Source organism: Podarcis pityusensis (assembly GCF_964106645.2).
Source record: "Podarcis pityusensis genome assembly, chromosome: 2".
NCBI classification, from domain to species: Eukaryota; Metazoa; Chordata; class Lepidosauria; order Squamata; family Lacertidae; genus Podarcis; species Podarcis pityusensis.
Genome location: NC_138029.1, coordinates 120,762,062 through 120,787,165, shown reverse-complemented (window position 1 = coordinate 120,787,165; position 25,104 = coordinate 120,762,062). Strand labels below are relative to the sequence as shown.

Here is a 25,104-nt window from a genome sequence, read left to right as displayed (position 1 = left end):
TGGACCCATATTCCTTGGGTGTTCACTTTGTGAATACTCTCAGTGCAGAAATGAGGCCCAAAGGCAACACTCGGTACTGCAGGTGGAGGTATCCATAGCAGAACCTGAGGTCCTGCTATGTCTAGTCAGTGGAGAGGAGCCATTCAAGCATAAGGGCTGTTGTTCAGTAGCCTTTGGGGAGACCTTTTGTTCATTTCTTGAGTGGGTCACTCATTGCAGGCGACTCCATAACTGTACATTATTTAGATGATTATTTATTTATAGGATCACAGAATTGCTAGTGCCAACAGTTAACCGACACCTTCTCTGCCCTAACAAATTATTTGGGTGCCCCATTGACCCTGGAAAAGTCTGAAGGGCCAGCCACTAAACTAACCTTTTTAGGAATAGAATTCTATACAGTTGCCCAGTGCTCCAGGTTGCCAGTAGACAAGCTTTCTGATTTATGTACACTTCATCAGCTCAATGAGCTCATTGGTCATTATGTTTTTGCACTTACGGTCATCTCCCTGGATAGGGCATTTGTGCAATGCCTTTGAGATGCCGTGAAGGGTGTAAGAAGCCATTTCTATCATGTCCAGGTTAGAAGCTGGTATGCGAGCTGACATGGAAATGTGAATGGCCTTCCTATCTGACTTCATATCTGGAGGCAGGACTTGTTATTGGAACCACAGCTCTAGGTCATGTCTGATGTCTACTGGCCATTGGGGGGCCAGATGACTCAAAAGTTGTATTTTCAATACAACCTTTTGGTTCCTGGCACCCAGGAATCTTCACTTGGTCGCAAGTGGCCAGTAGCTAAGTGCAAAATGTGCCTGGAGGCTGGCTAATTTTGAACATCGTAACACAAAACAAAGCTTGGACCATGGGACATCCAGAAAGTATGAAGCAATAAGAGCATGAATCACTCCCATGACCCTGAGCCCCCTCTTTCACTTCATGGAGCACACTTGGCTCCTTGGTATACTCCAGAGCTTAGGGTGAGGAAACCAAACTGAGAGACAGCTCAAATGTGAGAGCACGGAGACACCAGTCAAATTCAACTGAACATGGGTGGAAGGAGGAGGCACCTGTGTAATTGGTTTTGGAAACCACATGTAGGGAAAGTTATGCTGTGCTCATCTCCTGCTTGTGGGCATCCCTTTGGGGCCACTCGTTGGCCATTGTGATTACAGGATGCTGGACTTGAAGGGCTTTTGGCCTGATCAGCTCTAGGGCTCTTAAGCAGGAAATAAAGATCAGTTGAACTCATCTTTCTCCCTCCTTGATCCATGTCAGTCTATTCAGTAAACATGTTTTTCTCTTGCTCTGCATCTGCTCTTATAAAGTTTCAGAGGAATCCTCTCTTCCCTTTAGACTTCTCTGAACCACTGTGATCGCTTCTGATTATTTACAGAGTCCAAGGGATCCTAACACCCTCTGTCCTCAATTATTGCATTTGGGAACCATCAGGTAAACATCACAATTAAGGGCAGCTGGTGGTTTATTTATTCCACTGTGTCTGTTCCACTTGTCCCATGTGCCACAGAGTCCTTGGGGCCAATATATAGGGCAGGTGAAGAGGGGAGCTAAGTTTGTGCGAAGCTTAATCAGAACATAGGAAGCTGCCTTTTTGATCTGTACTATTTGCTGACTGGTAGCAGCTTTCCAGGAAGGGGACATCCTCAGCCATACCTGAAGAGGTGAGTCAGGATTGCACTTCACACCTTCTGGGGGGCAAAACAGATGCTTGTCCATTGAATCCTTGGCCCTTCCCCTCAGTCCCCCTTTGACCCTGAGGCCAGAGCCAGACACTTCCCTTTATTTGTAAATTAGCTGCAGCTTCAGATTTCCTAGAATGTGGAGCTTCTTCTGAACCGTGGCAAGTGTGGAAAGGAACAGTCACAAGCAAAGGGTAGCTGAGAGACCCAGAATGATAACACTGTTTCTGGTGATGTCTCTCGTAACCTACGGGATGCAGCAGAGTGAAAAGTGCCTACCGATTGTGATCAGCGATGCTCTTTCTGCTGTGAATTTTTACCAGCCAGCAGACCACCTTATTGGTGGAATCATATCTCCAAGATTCTTTGAAAATCAACATTCCTTCACCTTTTCCAGCAACCCCTTCAACAGAATTGAGCAGTAAGTAATGATGTATTGATGGGGTGTGTTTTTGCTTCCTAGCTACTCTCCAGTTTGCTTGATGTACCTGAGTTAACCCTGTTTTCTGGTAGCCCTGATAAATCACTGGCCCCTCTATTTTGTTGAGGAAACACCTCATTCAGTGGGATTCAATACAGTTGGGAAATCTGGCTAGCAATATGTTACACCAATGCAACAAACACCCTCTTTGCTTATAAACCTATAATATGTAACTAGCTGAAGCTGTCGTGGGTCTTTCCTGGGAGTCAAAACAAGAATGTCTGTTGCTTTACTTTACTTTATTTAAATATTTTCTTATGTTTTTTTGCTTGGTGAAAAACAGTGTTTCAAAGCATTTTATAATGCAATTTAAGTAACTGGTTGTAGTTTTGATGTGTGCTGCTCTCCAAAGAATAACTTGTTCTCTGAAGTGTATGAAATGCTGTTAGATGTGTTTGAGCTGCAGGTCTTCTGTAGTAAGTGACGTTGGAGCTGCACGATTATTTCACCCATGCACAACAAAATCAATGGAGCTGCAAATTGGAAATGTCTACTGTGCTTAGTCACATGCAAAGCAGCCTGTGGGCTCAATTTGGCTCCAGAACCATTTTCTCTGGTGCCCAGCACAGCCCAACATAGCTAATACTTCTTGGCTGCTCTGTGGGGCTGCTCTCCCCATAACCCCACTAGAAATATGCAAACCATTATTTGGGAACGTGTTTTGTGAGGCATTGCCTGGGAGGTTGTTTGATACAGTGACAGTTGCTAACCATTGGACCTGGGGTTGGGGGTTGGGGGGGCAAGGTCACCAGACAAGGGGCAGATTTGTGTTCTGGTTTTGCCTCCTTTCTCCTCCTGGAGAGCCGGTGTGGTGTAGTGGTTAAGAGCAGTGGACTCGTAATCTGGTGAACCGAGTTTGATTCCCTGCTCCTCTACATGCAGCTGCTGGGTGATCTTGGGCTAGTCACACTTCTTTGAAGTCTCTCAGCCCCACTCACCTCACAGAGTGTTTGTTGTGGGGGAGGAAGGGAAAGGAGAATGTTAGCCGCTTTGAGACTCCTTAGGGTAGTGATAAAGCGGAATATGAAATTCTTCTTCTCCTTGCAAAGATACTGCATATAAAGATACTGGTACACCTCTGCCTTACTTTCCCCTGTCATCTGGCCTCCTTTCCTGTTTGCTTTGATTAATACAGAAAAAAGAATGTGACTTTCATTTTCACGGAAATGAGGGTAACTGTGTGACACACTATTTTTGCAGCTGGGTGGATGGGAGGAGCGCACATGTTCTTTCATTCGCCCTTGCTGTTCAGGATATCAATGACAATCCCAGGCTCTTACCAAATATCACCCTCGGCTACAGCATATATGATACCTGTTTTCAGGGAGGAATGACTTCTGATGCCCTGATAGACCTGTTTGCTGGTGGGGAAATCAGTATTCCAAACTACAGGTGTGGAAGACAGAAAAAGCTGTTGGCTGTTCTTGAAGGGGGTGAATCCGACATCTCCACACACATTGCAAGCATGTTGGGCATCTACAAGATCCCACAGGTAAGAACTGGGTTCAGGTCCAACACACCAGGCAACATGTGCCACCTAGTCAGACAGCAGGGAAAACTTAGGATGTTGTAACTGATTTTACACCAGTGTTCTGCCCAGACACTGAGGTCCAGTGCCGAGGGCCTTCTGGTGGTTCCCGCACTGCAAGAAGTGAAGTTACAGGCAACCAGGCAGAGAGCCTTCTCAGTAGTGGCACCCACCCTGTGGAATGCCCTTCCATCAGATGTCAAAGAAATTAACAACTATCTGACTTTTAGAAGACATCTGAAAGCAGCCCTGTTTAGGGAAACTTTTAATATTTGATAAATTATTGTATTGGAAGCTGCCCAGAGCGGCTGGGGAAACCCAGCCAGATGGGCGGGGTATAAATAAATATAATAATAATAATAATAATAATAATAATAATAATAATAATAATTCTGACTTTACATTGTACACAGCTTTGAAAAATTGTCTTTCATGAAGTGGAGAGCTGTATTTAGAGACGTAAGTTAAGAATTATAGAAAATGATTAAATTTAAAAGGAAATATTATTAAATTTATTTTTAAAAACTTTGTGAGGTTTGCTCCAATTCAATTTGCCCTCCTCTTTCACATAGAAGTATCCACTCTTAGTCCTGAAATACAAACCACCAGTCTCTTTTTCTTTCCTCACCAGCTCAGTTATGGCTTTGTTCTTAATGATAAAGCCCAGTTCCCTTTTGTCTACTGGATGACTCCAAAGCAAGACACTCAGTACCATGGGGTGGTCCAACTCCTCCTTCATTTCCGGTGGACGTGGGTCGGCCTCTTTGCTCCAGACAATGACAACGGAGAAAGGTCCCTGAGTACCTTGATGCCTCTGATGATCAAAAAGGAAATTTGTATTGCCTTCACAGAAAGAGTTGTACATAAGACTTGGCTCTGGATACCCCACGAACTACCTGCCATGTGGAGAGAAGTCAATGTATTTGTTTACTCTACAGACTCTCAATATGGACTATTTATCATCATAGAAGTGGAATCTTTACTTCAAAGGCTACAAAGTGAGGGGAAAGTCTGGATAATCACAGGTCTTCAGAACAAATTCTCATTATGTGATACTGACTGTTTCCCATTTGTGCATGGCTCTTTGTCCTTTGTAATGAAGACCAAAAAAAGGACGAACAAGGACTATTATGGGCCAGTGATCTCACTTAGTCTAAACTGCTCAGAAGAACTATTTGATTGTTCATATTCAATGCAGGACTTGTCTGTGAGGGGTTTGACAAAATGCAGGGAGCAGGAGAGTCTGAAGTTGCTGCCCCAAGAAGACATTGAGAGAATCCAGTCGCAAGACAGCTACGTCAATTACTTGAGTATCCAAACTGTGGCTCAGGTCTTAAATGCAGCATATTCATCCAGATCAAAGCGGATTTCAATTGTGGGAGGAGAAGGAGGCAAGTTGGAACTTCAAAGGCTAGGGGCATGGCAGGTACCGTATTTTTCTGTGTATAAGACTCCCCCATGTATAAGACGTCCCTATTTTTGGGGACTCTGATTTAAGCAAGTGGGGGGAAAGATATCTGTGTATAAGGCGAGTCCCGATTTTGAACATTATTTTAGAGTAGAAAAACATAGTCTTATACACGAAAAGTATGGTATGTCCGTTCTCTCTTGCAAACTGTAGTCCATTGTCTCTGCTCTGGAATTACCATGCTAGGATCACAGGAATCTGCCTTGCACTGAGCCAGACCATTGGTCTAGTTAGCTTAGTATTGTCTACCTTGACAGAACAGCAGTGGTTCTCCACAGTTTTTGGAAGGGAAACTTTCCAAGCTCTGCCCAGAGATCCAACTGGGGATTGAATCTAGGACCTTCTGGGTGCAAGGAAAATGTTCTACCAACTGGGCCTCTTCCCCCATCATTCTGCATTCAGAGTCAAACATTGCAGCAATGACTTGTGTTGATTTATTTCTACAAATTCTTAAACCACCTTTCTTCATCTCATCACATCACATCAATGTGATCCCAGGGTGGCTTCCATAAGAATGCAATGAACATAAATAGGAAAGAATGATAAAATAATCCAATCACATTGTTTTCACCTGCTGGCAGAAATCCATCCAGGGTCCCCATTGTGGTTTTATATTCTCTTAATGCTGGAGTTTCCTCTGTCATTCCAGCTTCATCCTTTCTTGAAAGAAGTCCGCTTCTATACTAATAGTTCAGCTGATGGACAGTACTTGGATGAGGATGGGGCAGTGGCCGCTGACTTTAATATCGTGAATTGGGTACAGTTTCCTAACAACTCTCTTGGTAGAGTGAAGATTGGGAGAATAGAGAGAAAGGCATCCTCAGATATGAGGTTCACCATTAATCCAGAAGCAATTGTATGGCCCAATCTATTTAAGAAGGTAGGAGAAATTATATTTGTTATTTGATTCCCTATTACATCTGCTATGCTCTAACAACATTTTGAATAGTACATATAAGGCTTGGACTGCAATCTTATGGTCACTTCGCTGGAGCTAAGTCCTGCTGAGATTAACGGGACCTGCTTTTGAGTAAACATGGATAAAATTTCATCCAAAGGCAAAATGCTACTGACACTTTCTCCTTGGTGCTCAATCTCTTTATGTCTAGACGGCGCCTCGTTCAAGATGCACAGAAAGCTGTCTCCCTGGATATGCCAAAAAGGTTCAGGAAGGGAAGCCGCCGTGCTGCTATGATTGTGCTCCCTGCTCAGAAGGGACAATCTCCACTCAGGAAGGTAGGGGAGGATATCAGAGGAAAGGACCTTTGATAGGAGGGCTAATTTCTGAGCCACTCCAAACATGATGCTGCTAATGGCACCTCATGAATGAAATACCCTCTCTTTTCCCCAACAAAACCATGTTCTTTCCTGATTTCTCCCATATGCCCACCTTTCCTCAGAATTAAAACAACGTAAGAACATTGTAGGTGTGTGACTGATATTAAGTTACTGAAGTGTGTTTTACTCTGCAGATGCTGATGAATGCACCAATTGTCAGGAAGATCAGCATCCAAGTGAGGACCGAGATCGATGTGTCCCCAAAGTGATCACCTTCCTGTCCTATGAGGAATATTTGGGGAGCCTTCTAGCTTCCCTTTCTCTCTTCTTATCCTTAACCACAGGCTTTGTGTCAGGAATCTTCATTAAATACAAAGAAACTCCCATAGTCAAAGCCAACAACAGGGACCTCTCCTACATCCTCCTCATCTCTCTCCTGCTTTCCTTTTTGTCCTCCTTCCTCTTCATTGGAAGGCCAAGGAAATCCACCTGCCTTCTTCGACAAACAGCTTTCAGTAACATCTTCTCAGTTGCCATCTCTTCTGTGTTGGCAAAAACCATCACTGTGGTGCTGGCCTTCCTGGCCACAAAACCAGGAAACAGGGTGAAGAGATGGCTGGGGAAGAGTCTGGCCAACTCCATTGTAATTGCCTGTTCCATTGTCCAAGTTGCCATCTGCATCATCTGGCTGGGAATCTCTCCACCATTCCCAGAGTCTGACATGCACTCTCATCCTGGAGAGATCATCCTACAATGCAATGAAGGGTCTGTTGCCATGTTTTATGCTGCCCTAGGATACATGGGCTTCCTGGCCTCCATCTGCTTCACAGTTGCTTTTCTGGCCAGGAAGCTGCCTGGGGCCTTCAATGAAGCCAAGCTGATCACCTTCAGCATGCTGGTCTTCTGCAGTGTTTGGGTCTCCTTTGTGCCCTCCTACCTGAGCACCAAGGGGAAATACATGGTTGCTGTGCAGATCTTCTCTATCTTGGCTTCCAGTGCTGGGCTTCTGGGCTGCATCTTCTTTCCCAAGTGCTACATAATTGTACTCAGGCCTGATCTGAACACAAAGGAGCATCTGACAACAAAAGCTGGTTCTTAAATTACTCATTTTTGACAACTGTTATCCAGCACAGCAATGATGAAAAAGACATACTTGCCTTGCAAATGTTGGTTTAGATTTAAAGGCATGCTTATGGCTCCATTTCTGATGGGCTACTGGGCTGCATCTTCATTCCCAAGTGCTACATTATTATACTGAGGCCAGATCTGAACATGAGAGAGCATCTGACAAGAAAAAACTAAACATGACCTTTGACACTTAACTCTAAGGATATCATAGAATCAAGGAAATAGTTAAAAAGTCTGATGGGAATCTACACATTTATGAAGAGTTTGTAGAAGAGAAATATTTTCCGCTAATGAGTCTTGGTGAGATGCAAAACTGCAACAAGAGAAGTTAGTACATGGAAGAACATTATTGGAAATTTTGGTTTTGTACAGGACAGGACAGTGACATTGATTTTAGGTAGTCAGGGAGGAGATGGGTGGTTTTTGGAGAAGTAAAGTTGTCAGACTGAGACATGAAGAAAGGGGAACTTTACCTCATGTAAGCAGGGCTTTTTTCATCTGGAACTCACAGGAACTCAGTTCTGGCACCTCTCAGGTGGGCGCCATTGCCATTCTAAGAGAAAGAAGGGTGAGTTCCAGCACCTCTCTTTCTAGAAAAATAGCACTGCATGTAGACATGTCCAGGTATTTATGCTCACCAAAGGGGATGTGAACAATTTGACATCAGAAACAATGCTTGGCAAAAGCAAAGGGAAAGTATAGGAGCTGGTGTTTTTATGCCAAGAGGTTGTCTCCTCCTCCAAAATAGCTACATCTGGACAGAGCCAGCCTCTCTGAAAATGTATTTGCTGTTTTGCATGTGTCAGTTTATATTATCTCTGTTGCTCTTACCTTCAGATTTCTTGTTTATATTAGGGATTCAGATTCCTGAAATAAAATCTCCTTTTATCACCTATTTCTGGTGTCTTCCTGTATGCTCCTAATAGCTGGCAAACCCCTCACCAGTCTACAACCAGTTTAGAATTTTTATGATCAGTGGAAGAAACTGTCTGCAGCCAGAAATCTCAGTTTGATTATGTGCGAACACAAATGACACTTCTTTTTTGCTAGTATGTATGTATGCATGCAAGGGATGCGGGTGGCGCTGTGGGTTAAACCACAGAGCCTAGGACTTGCCGCCCAGAAGGTTGGTGGTTCAAATCCCCGCGAGGGGATGAGCTCCCATTGCTCGGTCTCTGCTCCTGCCAACCTAGCAGTTCGAAAGAATGTCAAAGTGCAAGTAGATAAATAGGTACCACTCCGGCGGGAAGGTAAACGACGTTTCCGTGCGCTGCTTTGGTTCGCCAGAAGCGGCTTAGTCATGATGGCCACATGACCCGGAAGCTGTGTGCCGGCTCCCTCGGCCAATAAAGCGAGATGAGCGCCGCAACCCCAGAGTCGATCATGACTGGACCTAATGGTCAGGGGTCCCTTTACCTTTACCTTATGTATGCATGCAGACACCGACACAGTCAAAGCATCAAATTCCCCCTTTGAACTGAATGCTTTTTTTTAATGCTTTTTTTTTGCAATTTTCTTCAGTGGCAATGGTTTTAAGTTCTTCCATTAAATAAAAAATTGTATAGACCAGGCATGTCCAACTTCAAGTAGGCTGTGATCTACTATCCATTATCAAAAACTGGCAGTGATCTACCACACTCTCCCATTGTCATTCTTCAACTTAAAAATATTATATTTGCCTGAGGTTATGACAAAAATAATAACGAATGATAGTCACTTCCATAAAACCTGAAAAGTTCATCAGAAATCAATATATTTTAAAAAAATACATAATCAGAACATGATGCACCGATTGTTGTTTACAAAAGCTCATGCCATAATAAATGTGTTAAGTCTTTAAAGAACCCCAGGACTCTTGCTATTTTTCTAATGAGTCAGGGGCACATGTCAACCACAATGGTTTCCCCCATAGTTTGAAACAGAAATTGGGCAAACTGAGCTGCAGTTGACAGCCTTCAAGCACCATCTTAAGAACTGGATGAAACCTGTAGAAGCCCTTTCCCCTAGATCCAACCTACCGCTTCCATTTGAGTAAACCTAAACCAGCCCTTTCCTTCTCTGAGGAGCTAGTCTCTCTCTGTCTCTCACGGCATGCTGGGAATTGTAGTCCTGCCTGGCCTCTCCTTCTGCATATGCCTCCGCCCTCCTCCTCACCGCTTCTGCCTCCTGCCTTGCGCCAGCTCGCTTCTCCTTCTCCTTCTGCCATTGTTGCAGAGACTAAACTTTTACCACGTATAATTATCAAAATCATAGTAATTTATTCTTCAGAAAACCCAAGAGATAATTCTGGACATGACCTAAGCATCAGAATTAACAAGAGCAAGGTGTTATTCATTGTACTCTGCCTGAAAAACAATTTGGTGCAGATAATATTTCCTGTGTTGGAGTCAGACGGAGATGAGATTCAGAGCAGGTAAAGGATGGGATGGGAGCAGGAGAAGGCTACATGACATTTAATTCTGCCTTAGCTGAACTCCACCCAGACTGGGAGAGCCACTGCAGCTTGAGTCTTGCAAGAGCTTTTGACTTCTGCTGTGTTGGCTCTGGAGGTGAGATGTAGAAGGCAGAGGCAGAATGAGATCCCTGCTGCTTCTGTTGCTGCTTCTGCTGCAAATATGCCCCATGGAGTCTATGGGAACCTGAAGGCCAAATGCCCCTTGAATCTGATCAGGGATCAGAATAAAGCACGCAGTTGCAACCGGCCTGGAAACTTCCTTATTAGTGGGATCATACCTTCAAAATACATTATTGAGCAACTTCCATATGTTTCCAACCTCTGCTTACAAAACATCCAAGGAAGGAGGGTCCACAACCTCCTGAGGGAAACGGTTCGAGTTGCTTAGAGTGAAACAGTTGCTTAGAGTGGCCGCAATCTGACCCCCCAAATGTTTGTTGTGAGATCCTAAAATATTCAGGTTGGGGAATCCTATAGATAAACATGATCCAAAGTGTGGACAGGGCTTCCAGTGAAAATGAACACAGGAACCAATCACTTCTCATTTGTGGTGTAGGGTGTATATTCTGTACTTCTTACCAGCTGAAGCTGTAAGAAAGGTCTTCCAACTGACCAGGAAGCTGCCTGGGGCCTCCAGTGAAGCCAAACCGATCACCTTCAGCATGCTGGTCTTCTGCAGTGTTTGGGTCCTTTAGTCACATCCCTTGGAATATTCCCTTTCCAGTTCTCTTCCCAAGATGACCCCTACTCTCACCAGTCATCAAATGTGCTTCTCTCTTGACCCACTTGCAGGAGGGTACCCCAAATAGTGTGATGTTGTTTCTACCCTTCATAATGCAGGTTTCCCCCACCTGTTATCTGTGGACTAAATGTCTCTGTGTGTTTATTTTAACAGTTTTGCTCTGCTCCTTATGTGCCAGAGGGCAGCTGGAGCTGATCTTGGATGGATTCCCTTCCACTGTGACAAGTTGTGCCATATCTAAGAAGTCAGGAGACAGAGCTTCATCTACGGAGAATCTGAGCCAGCCCAGATGAAGGGGGAAGAATCCCTCCACTCATCATGGTAATGGAAAAGCAGTAGCAGGAAACTGAGCCAGAGTCAATTAGGAGCTCATGCTGGAGATAGTCTGTATTTTTTTAAAAGGAGCTGACAGTGGCCTTGAGAGTAGAGAGGCTGCACTTCCCATGTTACCTCTGCTCAATTATGTTTTAGAATATATGGCAAAGCCTGCAAAATAGATGCAAAGCAAATGGGATGAGTGGATGTACCATGAGCATTTATCTCAAGTCACTATCAAAGGGCTTTTGGCTCTCTGGTAAAAATAATCTTCCTTTCTTCTGCCTCAAAGAATCATAGAATCATAGAGTTGGAAGAGACCACAAGGGCCATCGAGTCCAACCCCCTGCCAAGCAGGAAACACCATCAGAGCACTCCTGACATATGGTTGTCAAGCCTCTGCTTAAAGACCTCCAAGATCTCTTAAAGACCTCCAAAGCTTGCTGAGATAGTTCCCAATAGAAATGAAGGGGGAAAACCTAGCACTCTTTCTTGTGGGATGTAATCCATTGTAGCAGTCAAATACAACATTCCTTGTTTCCCTAGAGTGGGCACAGGCAGGGAGATGTTACTCCAGTCAGTATAACCTCCTGTTCCACTGGTCTGGAGCATCCTCCCCCTGCATGTGACCTGGGAGATGGGCGTGGCCCTGTCTGACTCCATGAGCCGAATCATGCAGCCATTTTGCCTCTCTCTCGCTGCCATGCTCCTCTCCTGCAGCCATTTTGTTCTCTTAATGTATTTTTGCTGTCTGCTGGCTCTCAGCCAGCATCACATAAACTCAATCTCCATATGAGAGGAACTCACAGTTTGTTATGTAACTACTAGCTAAAGCCTGCCTTTCAGGGATCAAGCTAAACTGAAAGTGAGTAATCTTGTTACTTTTAAGGAAAGACTCATGTGTCTTTATTCTTTTAAGAGGGATAAAATGAGACACCAGGAATAATCCATCATGGCAAGGCAGATTGGATTACTTAACTGAAGGGATTCAAATGAATCTGCAAACTAGCTTCCTGCTATATTGAGCGGAATCTGCTCTCCTACAACATGAGTGAAGGAAGGATAATACTTAATCAATATATCCTTTCCTAATATCCATAACATTCTCGCATTTCTCAAGTCTTGAGGCACCTTGAAGAGCAACAGATATATTAGGGCACAATTTTCTCAGTATTTTTAACATAATATTTGTGAAGGAAAATACAGATATTAATTCTGTCTACAATGGAGAGCATTCCATACCTCAAAGTTTAACATGTTTTAAATGGCTCTTTGCAATAAGGAATAAATTATTTCTACCATGTTTATTCACCACTCCTAAGAATCCTCCCACTGTGGTCTATATATCTATATATGTGTAAATAATGTATCAGTGCCCTCTGTTAACTGTTCTTGAATCAAAAGATTTCACTACTGAATTCCACTTTTTTACTCTACTTGTTTTAGCAGTCCTAATCAATTTTCCTAATAAAGCAATATTTTGAAATGCAGGAGCTGCCAAGAGTATGAATTTTAAGAGGAAGACACTCAAATTTCCAAGTTAAAATACCACAATTAAAAATAAAATGTAAACATTTAGACACTTCTTAAAGGTTTGAAACGTAACCATAAGAAATGGAACCATAAACGTGGTGTTAAAATCTAAGAAGCTACATTTGCAAGGCAAGTATGTGTTTTTCATCATTGCTGTGCTGGACAACAGTTGTCGAAAATGAGTAATTTAAGAACCAGCTTTTGTTGTCAGATGCTCCTTTGTGTTCAGATCAGGCCTGAGTACAATTATGTAGCACTTGGGAAAGAAGATGCAGCCCAGAAGCCCAGCACTGGAAGCCAAGATAGAGAAGATCTGCACGGCTACCATGTATTTCCCCTTGGTGCTCAGATAGGAGGGCACAAAGGATACCCAAACACTGCAGAAGACCAGCATGCTGAAGGTGATCAGCTTGGCTTCATTGAAGGCCCCAGGCAGCTTCCTAGCTAGGAAAGCCACTGTGAAGCAGATGGTAGACAAGAAGCCCATGTAGCCAAGGGCAGCATAAAACAGGGCCACAGACCCTTCATTGCACTGTAGGATGATCTCTCCAGCCTGGGAGCTCATGTCAGACTCTGGGAAGGGTGGAGAGATTCCCAGCCAGATGATGCAGATGACAACTTGGACACTGGAACAGGAAATGACAATGGAGTTGGCCAGACTCTTCCCCAGCCATCTCTTCACCCTGTTTCCTGGTTTTGTGGCCAGGAAGGCCAGCACCACAGTGATGGTTTTTGCCAACACAGAAGAGATGGCAACTGAAAAGATGATGCTGAAGGCCATTTGTCGGAGAAGGCAGGTGGCTTTCCTTGGCTGGCCAATAAAAAGGAAGGAGGACAAAAAGCAAAGCATGAGGGAAACAAGGAGGATATAAGAGAGGTCTCTGTTATTGGCTTTGACTATGGGAGTTTCATTATACTTAATGAAGATTCCTAACACAAAGCCTGCAGTTAGGGATAAAACGATAGTCAAGGAAGCCAGGAGAACCCCCAAATATTCTTCATAAGTCAGGAAGGTGATAGTCTTGGGGAGACATTGATCTCTGGCCTTGTTCGGATGTTGATCTTCTGGACACCTGGTGCAATGTTCAGCATCTGGAAAGAACAAGCATAACATCAACCATATATCCTCTGTACTGCATTTGCAGACAGTGATACCAAAGCTGTTCCCACTAGAAGAACATATAAATATATCCAATAAAAATAATTGTATATCAGGAATCAATATTAATAATGTCAATGATAATGGACTACTTGAGGCAACAGGTATGCCTTTCATTGGTGGGGAAAACAATGGGGGGAGCATGGCCTAAGGGTAATCTAATCCACCCCCTTGCAATGCAGGAATCTTAACTAAAGCATCCAGGGCAGAGGCCATCCAACATCTGCTTAATAACCACCAAGGAAGGAGAGTCCATCATTTTCAGAGGGAGCTTTTCCTGATCTTTAGTCAGAATCTCCTTTCTTGTAACTTGACGACACTGGTTCGGGTCCTACGCACTGGAACAGGAGAAAACAATCTGACAGCCCTTTAGATATTTGAAGGTGGCTATAACAGGCTTCCTGTTTCTTGTGCGCCAGGGGATGGATGTCTCTCCCAACACCACAGAGAAAGACAAATGGAGATAATCAGAGAATGATGGCTGAATTGCATTTTCTGCATTCCTCTTCGGTTGGAAGAGTAACCTGGCTCTCACCCACAGTTTGCCTGGCAGTCTGGCACTCGCTTCCCCATGGAATGCAAGGACAGTCAAAGGCACTGGGTTTATGGGGCAACCCAGCTGCCGTGACCCCCCGATCCTGTTCCTGGAAGCACAGGTTATCCTGCTAATTGGCTTTTTTAATTGGAGTAAACTACAGGCATGTGCTAGAGATGATGAGATAAGAAGCTGCAAAAATAAACTCAGCTACCAGGATTTAAAAGGTTTGGATTGAGAGGTGGTTTCATTTGGTCAAAGAGATGATGTGGGGGAGAGGACACTAGACTTCTGTTGATGCAGCCTAGAAAAACATGAGCTGTTTTTGCTTATGCATCACACTGTTGACTCCTGTTAAGCTAGTGATCTACTAAAACCCCTAGATGCTTTTCCCGCAAGCCAGGCATTCCCCATCTTACAGCTGGTTATTCATGCCAAAGTCCAGAACTTTATATTCCCTCCATTGAAATTCAATTAGTTAATGTGGGCCCACTTCTCCAATCTGTATTGGAGTTATCATCAGTTCTAAATTTCCCCCTGTATATTGGAATGAAGTGATTTTCTCTTCCTCAAGGGCAGTCCTTTCTGCTGGCATTACCCACCTTCCTGAGTGGAGATGGTCCCTTCTGCACAGGGAACGCAATCATAGCAGCAGAGTGGCATTCCTTCCTGAACACGTTTGACCAATCCAGGGCTGCAACTTTCCACACACTTGGAAGGAGGCAAGGTCTACCACAGCAAGCAGCAAAGAAATTGTGTTAGTCCTATTTATTTTTCCCTATGGAAATGAGACAGAGGCTTGGGAAGGCCCAGGATTCTCACGTGGACCTTGCAACTAAGCATAAGGCTGAAAAGACCATAGCAATTGCGTAGTTGTTTGAGGTCCAGGTGGCCCAAGTGGTACTGAATGTGCATTTCTAGCTTTGGCCGGTTGGCTGGCCTAGGATGTTCCTGGTTAGGATTAGGCTGCTCTCAGTTATCCATGCTCTGCTAACCTTCTGGTTCTACTATTGTGGGGCTACTCATGAAGAAAATCTGGAAGCTGCAGCTGGTGTGAAGTGAAGCAGCCAGGCTGCACAGTGTCAGGGCAGCCAAGTGGGATAGATGAAGAAATGTGGGAAATGGCTCACTATCGCAGTCTTTCATGCACACCAGGATGGAACGCAAACAGGATGCCCAGTTTTAGTTATCTTATCACTAGGATGGGCAAGGTGAGAAATGGGCAGGACTTCTTCCCTTCAAAGCCCTTTCCCTTCTCTATGAAGAAGACTACTATTAAAAATGCCAATATTCCCAGTAGGCAGTTGGCTCTGTTAATAGTCAGATGGCACTGCAATCTCCAACAGAACTTATCCAGAATTCTCAACATACCAACATACAGATGCTTGAGGACAGTTATACTCTTCCAGTTCCATTGTTCCTTGCTCTTTAGTGTGGGCAAGCTCACTTTCCTACAGGCTTTTTCAAAATCACTTGGTATTTCTGTTGCCATTTAGATCAAGGTGTTTATCTTTTCTGTGAGTTGCTGCCTGCTTAAAGTGTAATTTTGCTGCCTGAATCATTCAAAAATATCCACATATGTGGACAGAAGTGAATATCTCTCACTTCTGTTCCATATAATAAACCCAACTTTGTTTATTCCTTTGCTGCAAGAACTTCTTGTGGGCTTTAGGATAAAGGTGGACATGTATTCATAACACGCCCATGTCAGGACTCCAGTGAAAGACCCTAATCCTCTCTTTAGTGTGTCCTAGACTGTCAAAATATTGAATGTTGATGCTGACAGGCTAAACCTCTCTTTAGTGTGAGTATGAATGCATGTGGGTTCATGACAATTTAAATATGGTAATGGCTGGGAAAAACCTTGGCCACCTCATCTAATTACTACAATAAGCAACCCCCCGGAAATTGCACTCCAGAACAGTTGACTCCTACATATGCGCAGCTTGACAGAGATTCCATGCTAGGTTGTTAAAATGTTCAAAGCTGATGTTGACAGGCATTTGACGGCAGCCCCACACGAAGCAGGAGGCCATGATTAGAGATTAGATAAAACGCAATAGACGGTATCTCACACCTTGTTGAGCCTTTTGGGCAACACATCTGCACCAATGGTGCACTTTAGGTCCGAGGATCCCTGTCTCTTGATGCTCCCAAATCTCACTCTAAGGTAGGTCCGATTGGGAAACAGCACCCAGTTCACGATGTTCCAGTCGGCTCCCACTTCCCCGTTCTCATCCAAATACACTCCATCCATGGAAGAATTGTAAAACTGGGCATTTCCCAGGAAAGGGTGGAGCTAGAATGGCAGAGAAAAGGGCAGTGTTTGGAATATGGGAAACAACAATGGCTATCCAACTCTGACCTTTCAATTCCTGGCTCTCCTCTGACTTTGATCTGGGGGCAGACTCAAGTGGCTTTGAGTGTGGGCTACACTGAAATTTATAGGGATGCGGGTGGCGCTGTGGTCTAAACCACTGAGCCTCTTAGGCTTACCGATTGGAAGGTGGGGCGGTTCAAATCCCCACTGCTCTATCCCAGCTCCTGCCAACCTAGCAGTTCGAAAGCACACTGGTGGGGAGGAAGGGTATTGCTGGGGTCTGCAAGGTGGCCCAGGAAAGGGGGGACAATGGTGCAATAGGGCAGGTGTAAGGCTGGTTCTTCCAGGTCACCCTTGAAGAAAATGTAAATAGGCATTGTGGCTCTTCAGGGGGGAGTTGTGGAGGGTCGTGGGGGCTGACGGCTGCTGTGGCTCCTGGGATCTGGGCTGCTGCCACTGTGGTTCCTACTGCCTGCTGGGGGTAGGGAGGAAGGGAAGGAAGAGAGAAAGAGAGCAAGGGGAGAGGGGAAGAAGAGGAGGAGTTTGGATTTGATATCCCGCTTTATCACTACCCGAAGGAGTCTCAAAGCGGCCAACGTTCTCCTTTCCCTTCCTCCCCCACAACAAACACTCTGTGAGGTGAGTGGGGCTGAGAGACTTCAGAGAAGTGTGACTAGCCCAAGGTCACCCAGCAGCTGCATGTGGAGGAGTGGAGATGCGAACCCGGTTCCCCAGATTACGAGTCCACCGCTCTTAACCACTACACCATGCTGAGGAAGGAAGAGGAAGAGGAAGGAAAAGGAGATGAAGAAAGCAGTGGCACACAGTGCAGGAAGCCAACCCACTTTCCCTTGAGGAACAGGCAGGTCTTGGCCTGGGGAAGCGGCGCCACTCACAGGCAAGCGGGAGGGAGGGAGGGAAGCTGGTGTTGCCCGCAGCTCCCCTGACAACCATCCAAGGCACCCAAGGGAGCCACACCTCACTGGTTGAAAACCGCTGCCATATGGGGAGAGGGAGCCTGCAACACCATCTCTCTTGCCAAAGGGAATTCTTACATTGGGGGTTAGGGATCTTGTCCAAATGGGACACTGCAGCCAAAGGGGAAGGATTGGCATCCATTACCAGAGGGGCAGTGTCCTCTGAGGGACTTTTGTGTATGGGGGGCACAAAGAGGATACAATTCAGGGCACTTCAAAAATTTCACCCACTACATTCCCCAAGTTCTCAGACCTTCCCCAATTCAATAATTCTGGACCGTCATATTTGGCAGAGATGTCAGTGATGGGAAAGGAAATACCTGCCATGGCTGTAGCCTTTGAACTTCCAGACTGTCCTTCAACCTCCACTTAGATCTGGAGGAATATGCAGCATTTAAGGAATGCGCCACAGCATGGACTGCGTTGTAAATCCTGTGACTGTCTGAAGAGAGGATTCTTTCCTGATCGTCTTGAGGAAGCATCTTCAGATCTTCTCTCTCTCTGCATCTTGTCCGGCCTTTCACTGACAATGCATCCTTTGCATAGGAACAATGAAAGCTTTCCTCCCAAAACTTCTTGATAAAGAAATAGCGACTAAAGTCATCATGTTGTGCCCAATTATTTTTCCCCACAAAAAAAGAAAAAATACCTGGGATGTGTTGGTAATCTAAACCACTGAATATTAAGTTCAAGGAGATGTCCCACATCGCTGTTGTGATCAAGACTTTTCCTGCAGTGGATTTTTTAAAAACGGGGATCAACTCTTTCACAATTGTCAGCACCGCTGCTAAATAAATGTTTTCTACATAGTAAAGAAATACATTGACTTGTCCCCACTCAATGAATTGAGAACTACTGAATGTCAATTTGTTAATGCCTAGTTTTAGGATGAAGCCTTGTGAGAAGGCAACGCAAATGCCGCTCTTTATAAGCAGAGGCGTCAAGGTCTTCACGAATCTCTCTCCGTTGTCGGTGTCTTGAGTCAGAAGACCAATGAATGTCCAGTTGAAGTGAAGGAGCAGCTTGACAATTCCGGGGTACAGGGCATCTTCTTGGGGGACCATCCTGTAGAAAAAGGGAAACTCCCCCTTGTCATTCAGATCTCGGGAAACAAAAGCATAATTGACCTGGCAAGAAGAGGAAGATTGTTAGATTGTTTTTTTGGGGGGGGGGGGGATCAAAGCTGCAATATTTGGATCAAATGAATAACAAATAATTTTATTGTGAAGATAAATATTTCCCCCTGGGCTTTCCTTGACACATAACATTGGACTCTGCTTCTGTCTCTAGAAATATTTTAAAGCAGTTTTTTAATTTGTTATTATACTACTGTTTTCCTGATTTTCTTTTGTATCATTGATGTGTTACTGTTTTTGCTGTACACCACAACAAGATTTTTAAACTCTAAGGTGGGTTGTAAATGTTTTGAATTAATAAACAAAATACCAGTGTTTTGCTCACAAAAAAATGTTTCCACTTACTCCAACATAATGGGTGTGAAGTGCATAGAATCAGCATTCGACACACATGGAAGGAAAGAAAGAAAAGGTGGTGTGAAAACAGGCTAGACCCCTCTCCATTCTTACCTGTGGGATTTTATAGATGCCCAACATGGTGGAAATCAGGATGGAGTTTTGAGAGTCAGAGTCAGCCCCTTCAAGAACAGCGAGCGGCTGATGCTGTTCCCCACAGCTGAAGTTTGGGACATTCACCTGCCCAGAAGAGAGCAGGTCAGCCAAAGCTTCATACGTCACCCTTTCATGAAAAAAATTATCATGGATGCTGTAACCTAGCGTGATGTTGGGCAAGAGCCTGGGATTCTGGTTAATCTCTTGAATGGCAAACAAAAAGGACAGGAACAGCCAGTAACTTGTTCCTGCTTTCCTGCAAAAATGTACATAGCACACAATCATTATCTAGCATTCTACCAATATATCACATTCAGTTCTGACTTTTTGACAAGTTTTTAAAGATAACAGTGTTTCACGCAAGATCCCAGGGGTTCCAAACACTTCAGTTTTATGACGTGTGGGTGGCTGGATAATCTTTTCAACCAACAGTTTTTATCTTTTGGAAAACAGAACAGATGCAGATGGTCATTCTAGTGATGGAATTAGTCATGCCCAGCCCTGCAATGAACAATGGCTGATAGAAAGATTTAATGGAAGCCAAATCCCAAAACTCAACAGCTGATCCTCATTTAAAGAACAAGAGCAGATACAATATTTTAAAGGCTCATTAAATGACAGGACACATTTACTGTTGTCTCCCTGCCCCCCCCCTTTCATGAATTAGAGTGACTTCATTTGAATCACAGTGTCTTGTGCTCTTGATGTTCTCTGGGGGGTCCTCTGAGTGTGTGGTTCTCTTCACTTGATTTGAAATCAGTGATAACAACCGCTTATGTGGTAAATCCTAGGGTTCATCACAGCTTTAGACACAACTAACCCCACCCTAGAATTTCCAGGATAATAATAGAACAAAAATAGTTTTTAAAAAGCAAAAATGTTTTTAAAAGCAAAAGAGAAAAGTCACTTGTGCCGTGATGTGCTTTCACAGCAGCCTAGTCTTCTTATTGTTGTTTAAGATGCACCCAGGTTTTCTTCACTGAAAGGAAGTTCCTGGAAGTTTGCAACATTCTTTTGGACAAATTGTATATTTCTATATACAGTTTTATATACAGGCTGAACTTTAGTAGAAGTCTGACAGCATTAGCCCTCTGACTGATCCTGCTCCACCATTCATTTTTGGAGGTAGGGACCCAGGTCCTTCAACATCCCCTTTGAAATCCAAGAGCTTTCTGACCCTTTCCTCAAACTGTTTCCAGAACTACAACTTCAGCTTCCTGACAGAAATTCTGGTGGTGGAGGAGGAGGAAACTCAGCTCCTTCCCCTTCCACAGGAGCCCATCTATGGACAGATCTCTGCTTAGCAAAAGCAGCAGAGGTGGGCAAGTCTGCCAGAGAAATGAAGGTGACCTTTCTGTAGCTTCCCCATTTTCATGGTTTCCTATTTTTACTTTGTAGTGTCATAAGATTGGAGGGTTCCTTTGGAACATCTCTTTGATGTAAGTCTTAGGAACCCCCACCTGGATTGACCACGCATCACTTCTGACAGGCAGGCCGGAAGTATTTAGATTGCCCCATGCCCAAGCCAAATCTCTTTCATCTGTATTCAATAAAGTTGTGGCATGTTTTGACCCCAAGCCAGTCTTGCTGGTCTCTTATTTATATGGGCTGGGGCATGGGGAGCCCGATGCCTGGTCCTGCAATGCAGAAGGTGCCCTGGCCCTTTCCACTTGCAAAACCAAGAATGAACCCCTTTAGCCTGGGAATGGGACTCATGAATTTGGTAGCTAAAGGAACATCTCTAACCCCATTCCATGAAATGACTTACTGTCTAAAGCTGGTAGAGGGAGACTCCTTGAAGGTCTGTGGGAAAAATGTAGCTATCGTGGCAGAGATGAGCCCACTCATGAGGTGGTCTCCTGGTCTGGAATAACTGAATGGGTCTAGTTCATCTCTCTCCAGAGTCAAGGGGCATTTCACCTTCACTCCACATTCCACATAAGGCAGAAGCAGCAGCAGCAACAACAACAGCAGTAGCAATCCCATTCTGGAACAGCTCCCTTCCTTGTGACTGCTCATCTCAGAGAATTATTTGATGAAGCCAAACTCTTTTTACTTTCCTAATGTGGATGGAGTCCAACTACAAATTCAGTTTTGAAGGGGATGGAAGTCAACCTCACACCTTCATCATCCAACTCACCTAACCTAAATTCCTACCCAAATTCTCATTGGAACAAAAGGCATTTATATCCCAGTCTTTTCCAAATGCAAGATGTTGCCTCATATTGCTCTTGATTCTCATGTTTACTTCAGTGTACTCAACTGCGATCTGTGAAGTCTCTGGAGCTCAGTTGAGAAGATGAAAGAAAATCACTATGATTTTGATCATTACAAAGGAAAGAAGCAGCAGCTCTACAACATCCTAAACAGTTAAATAATATTCATGTGCAGCGGTAGTAGTTGGGAGAAAAACATGTTTGTGAAAACTCCCAGGTCTAGCTCCCAATTCTGTGATGCCAAACCCTCCTCACTTGAATTTAGGGACACCAACTTTAGGAGACCCTGGGAGCCCAGACAACCACATCCCCTCCCCCGGTGGATGCTCAACCTCCATCCCTTACAGCTGTCGCCACGCACCGTCCACGGCCGTCCACTGCTGTCCACCGCCACTTAACATCTGGCACTCTGATGCCCCTGTAACAACTGGGCTAGGACCTGTGTCTGCGCTAAAGCCTGTACGATGTCATCATAATCATAATCATAATTAATTTTATTTATACCCCGCCCTCCCCGGCCAATGATGTTGTGGCATTGTACACGTGCTGGACACCCACAGTATAGGGCCCAAGTTGGTGCCGCTGCTTGAACCCCAAGTCACTTTTGCTCAGGCCAGGCCCACCCCAACTGCCTTACATTTGAAATTTTCCTAGAGGGAGTGTTTCCCTCTCACAGCCAAGTTGGAAGAAAGTTCATTCCAACTCAGTATGTCTTCTAAGCAGACAAGAGTATGCTGCCATGACTTCAGTCCCTTATTCTCTCTAATCAGAGCAGCTCTTCTCTATAAACTCCAGTCAAGAAGCAGCTCCTCAAGGCTTAGACCAGATGAGAAGGGGGAGGAAGAGCAAGAGGTGTAGCTGGTGAAAGCAAGTGTGGTGGGAAGAGACTGCTGAATTAATTTTGGATTCCAAACATGGCTGAAAGTGAAGCATGACGTGGGGAAGGTCACACTCCAAGTCTGCACTCTGGAAAGGGAGTCTGGAAGTCAATGCATGCAACTTTTTGAAAAACAACCTTTGGACATATCCAGTGGCTTAGCCATGCTTACCTCTCGCCGCATGCTATCTGGGCACACGTGTGTGCTTTAAAGCTCCAAGTGGTGTTTTGTTTTTTTGGCTGTTTATTGTTAAATATGCCTTTGTATTCAGATCAGACCTCAGCACAATAATGTTGCACTTGGGCATGAAGATGCAGCCTAAAAGCCCAGCACTGGAGCCCAAGATGGGAGCTGACAGTGGCTTTGAGACTAGAGAGGCTGCACTTCCCGTGCTGCTACCTCTGCTCAAAGATGTTTTGGAAGAGGTCCTAATCCATTTTCATTCAAATTTGTATTTTTAAATACAGGAACTATTTAAGAGTATGATTTTTAAGAAGAAGACACTCAAATGAATGAATGAATTTATTATTACGGTCACAGACCAGTTCCAGCCCACATACAATATCAAGAAAGTCCATTAAAAGTAAAGTTTAATCATTTGGACACGTTTTGAATCCATCAGAAAAGGAGGCTTAAAAATTGCTTTCTGCAAGTTGAACCCAGGTGTGCACTAGCTGCATGAAAAGTAGTATTCTTTCACTGAGGCATATGGATTCTACATTTGCCAGATTCAAATCTGAAGGCAAGAGCAACAGAGATCAATATAAACTGAAACATGCAAAGTGGCAAATACATTTCCAGAGAGGCTGATTCTGTCCAGATGTAGCAATTTCTGAGGAGGAGACAACCTCTTCGCACAGAAACACCAGCTTCTATACTTTCCATTTGCTTTTGCCAAGGATGGTTTCTGATGTCAAATTGTTCACATTCCCTTTGGTGAGCAAAAATACCAGGACATGCCTACATACAGTGCTATTTTTCTAGAAAGAGAGGTGCTGGAACTCACCCTTCTTTCTCTCAGAATGGCAATGGCGCCCACCTGAGAGGTGCCAGAACTGAGTCCCTGTGAGTTCCAGCTGGAAAAAAGCCCTATCTACACGAGGTCATCACTGTGACGTTAACATACGGTATATGAGAGAGTGCTGGAGGGGAAATAGTTAAATAGGTGGCACAGACAGGACCCAGGGGGGTGGAGTCAGTGGGTCTATAAAACTAGGTCTGGGAGGAGTTCTGGAAGGAGTTTGTTGGGAGTTGTGGGTAGGTAGTTGGTTGGATTTCGTGGGTTGGCTGGTTGGGAAAGGCAGTTAGTAATAGACAGACAGTTAGGGCAGTGGGTTCTTGAGTGTGGGGAGGTAGAAGAGATAGAGAGAGGAAAATAAGACTAAGAAAGTAAAGAGCAACGACGTTTGGAATGCTGTAAAAGTTTTGTTTGTGTCTGAAATAAAATACACTCTTCTTTAATAATTGAAAAGCTGACTGAGACTGAAGTGATTTTACCAGGGAGGACCTGGTTGGTGGCAGCGGATTAGTGGTGCACAGGTCAATAGTCCATGAGACAACCGGGGGCTCCGTACGAACGCCACAATCACATGCATCCAACTGTTCCCCTTTCTTTATGTCTGAGTCTGACAACTTTACTTCTCCAAAAACCACCCATCTCCTTCCTGACTACCTAAAATCAATGTCACTGTCCTGTCCAAAGCCAAAACTTCCAGTAATGTCCTTCCTTGTACTAACTTTTCTTGTAGAACTTTTTACTTGATTCTATGATATCCTTACAGCTAAGAATCAAATGTCCTGTTTAGGTTTTTTCTTGTCAAGTGCTCTCTCAGGTTCAGATCTGGCCTCAGTATAATAATGTAGCACTTGGGAATGAAGATGCAGCCCAGAAGCCCAGCACTGGAGGCCAAGATAGAGAAGATCTGCACGGCCACCATGTACTTCCCCTTGGTGCTCAGATAGGAGGGCACAAAGGAGACCCAAACACTGCAGAAGACCAGCATGCTGAAGGTGATCAGCTTGGCTTCATTGAAGGCTCCAGGCAGGTTCCTGGCCAGGAAAGCCACTATGAAGCAGATGGAGGCCAGGAAGCCCATGTAGCCAAGGGCAGCATAAAATATGGCAAGAGACCCTTCGTTGCAATGTAGGATGATCTCTCTGGGTTGGGAATGCATGTCAGACTCCGGGAATGGTGGAGAGATTCCCAGCCAGATGGTGCAGATGACAACTTGGACAATGGAACAGGCAATTACAATGGAGTTGGCCAGACTCTTCCCCAGCCATCTCCTCATCGTGTTCCCTGGTTTTGTGGCCAGGAAGGCCAGCACCACAGTGATGGTTTTTGCCAACACAGAAGAGATGGCAACTGAGAAGATGATGCTGAAGGCCATTTGTCGAATAAGGCAGGTCACTTTCCTTGGTCTTCCAATGAAGAGGAAGGAGGACAAAAAGGAAAGCAGGAGGGAGCTGAGGAGGATAAAGGAGAGGTTCCGGTTGTTGGCTTTGACTGTGGGAGTTTCCCAGAATATAATGAATATTCCTAGCACAACACATGTAGTTAAGGATAAGAATAGGGCAAAGGAAGCTAGGAAGATCCCCATAGGTTCTTCATAAGCCAGGAAGGTGATGATCTTGTAGAAACATTGATCTCTGTCCTTGTTTGGATGCTGATCTTCTGGACACCTGGTGCAAAGCTCTGCATCTGGAAAGAACACGAGGACTATCAACTTTATTGTACTGTTTTTCATTAACAAAAAGTAATAC

The 25,104-nt window shown here is 44.4% G+C and overlaps 2 protein-coding genes across 2 annotated transcripts; one reads left to right on the top strand and one right to left on the bottom strand.

Annotated features, from left to right (window-relative positions):
* Positions 1 to 1,954: 1,954 nt before the first annotated feature.
* On the top strand, positions 1,955 to 7,554 carry LOC308471835 (vomeronasal type-2 receptor 26-like; the record flags this gene model as incomplete). Its single annotated transcript, XM_080996112.1, has 6 exons — positions 1,955 to 2,121; positions 3,382 to 3,673; positions 4,341 to 5,135; positions 5,827 to 6,057; positions 6,287 to 6,413; positions 6,650 to 7,554. 6 exons carry the CDS (start codon positions 1,955 to 1,957, stop codon positions 7,552 to 7,554), a joined length of 2,517 nt encoding a protein of 838 aa, XP_080852238.1.
* Positions 7,555 to 12,792: 5,238 nt separating this feature from the next.
* On the bottom strand, positions 12,793 to 18,326 carry LOC308471834 (vomeronasal type-2 receptor 26-like; the record flags this gene model as incomplete). Its single annotated transcript, XM_080996111.1, has 4 exons — positions 12,793 to 13,720; positions 14,925 to 15,051; positions 16,400 to 16,621; positions 17,940 to 18,326. The coding sequence occupies 4 exons, from the start codon at positions 18,324 to 18,326 to the stop codon at positions 12,816 to 12,818; spliced, it is 1,641 nt and encodes a 546-aa protein (XP_080852237.1). The 3' UTR covers positions 12,793 to 12,815.
* Positions 18,327 to 25,104: the final 6,778 nt, after the last annotated feature.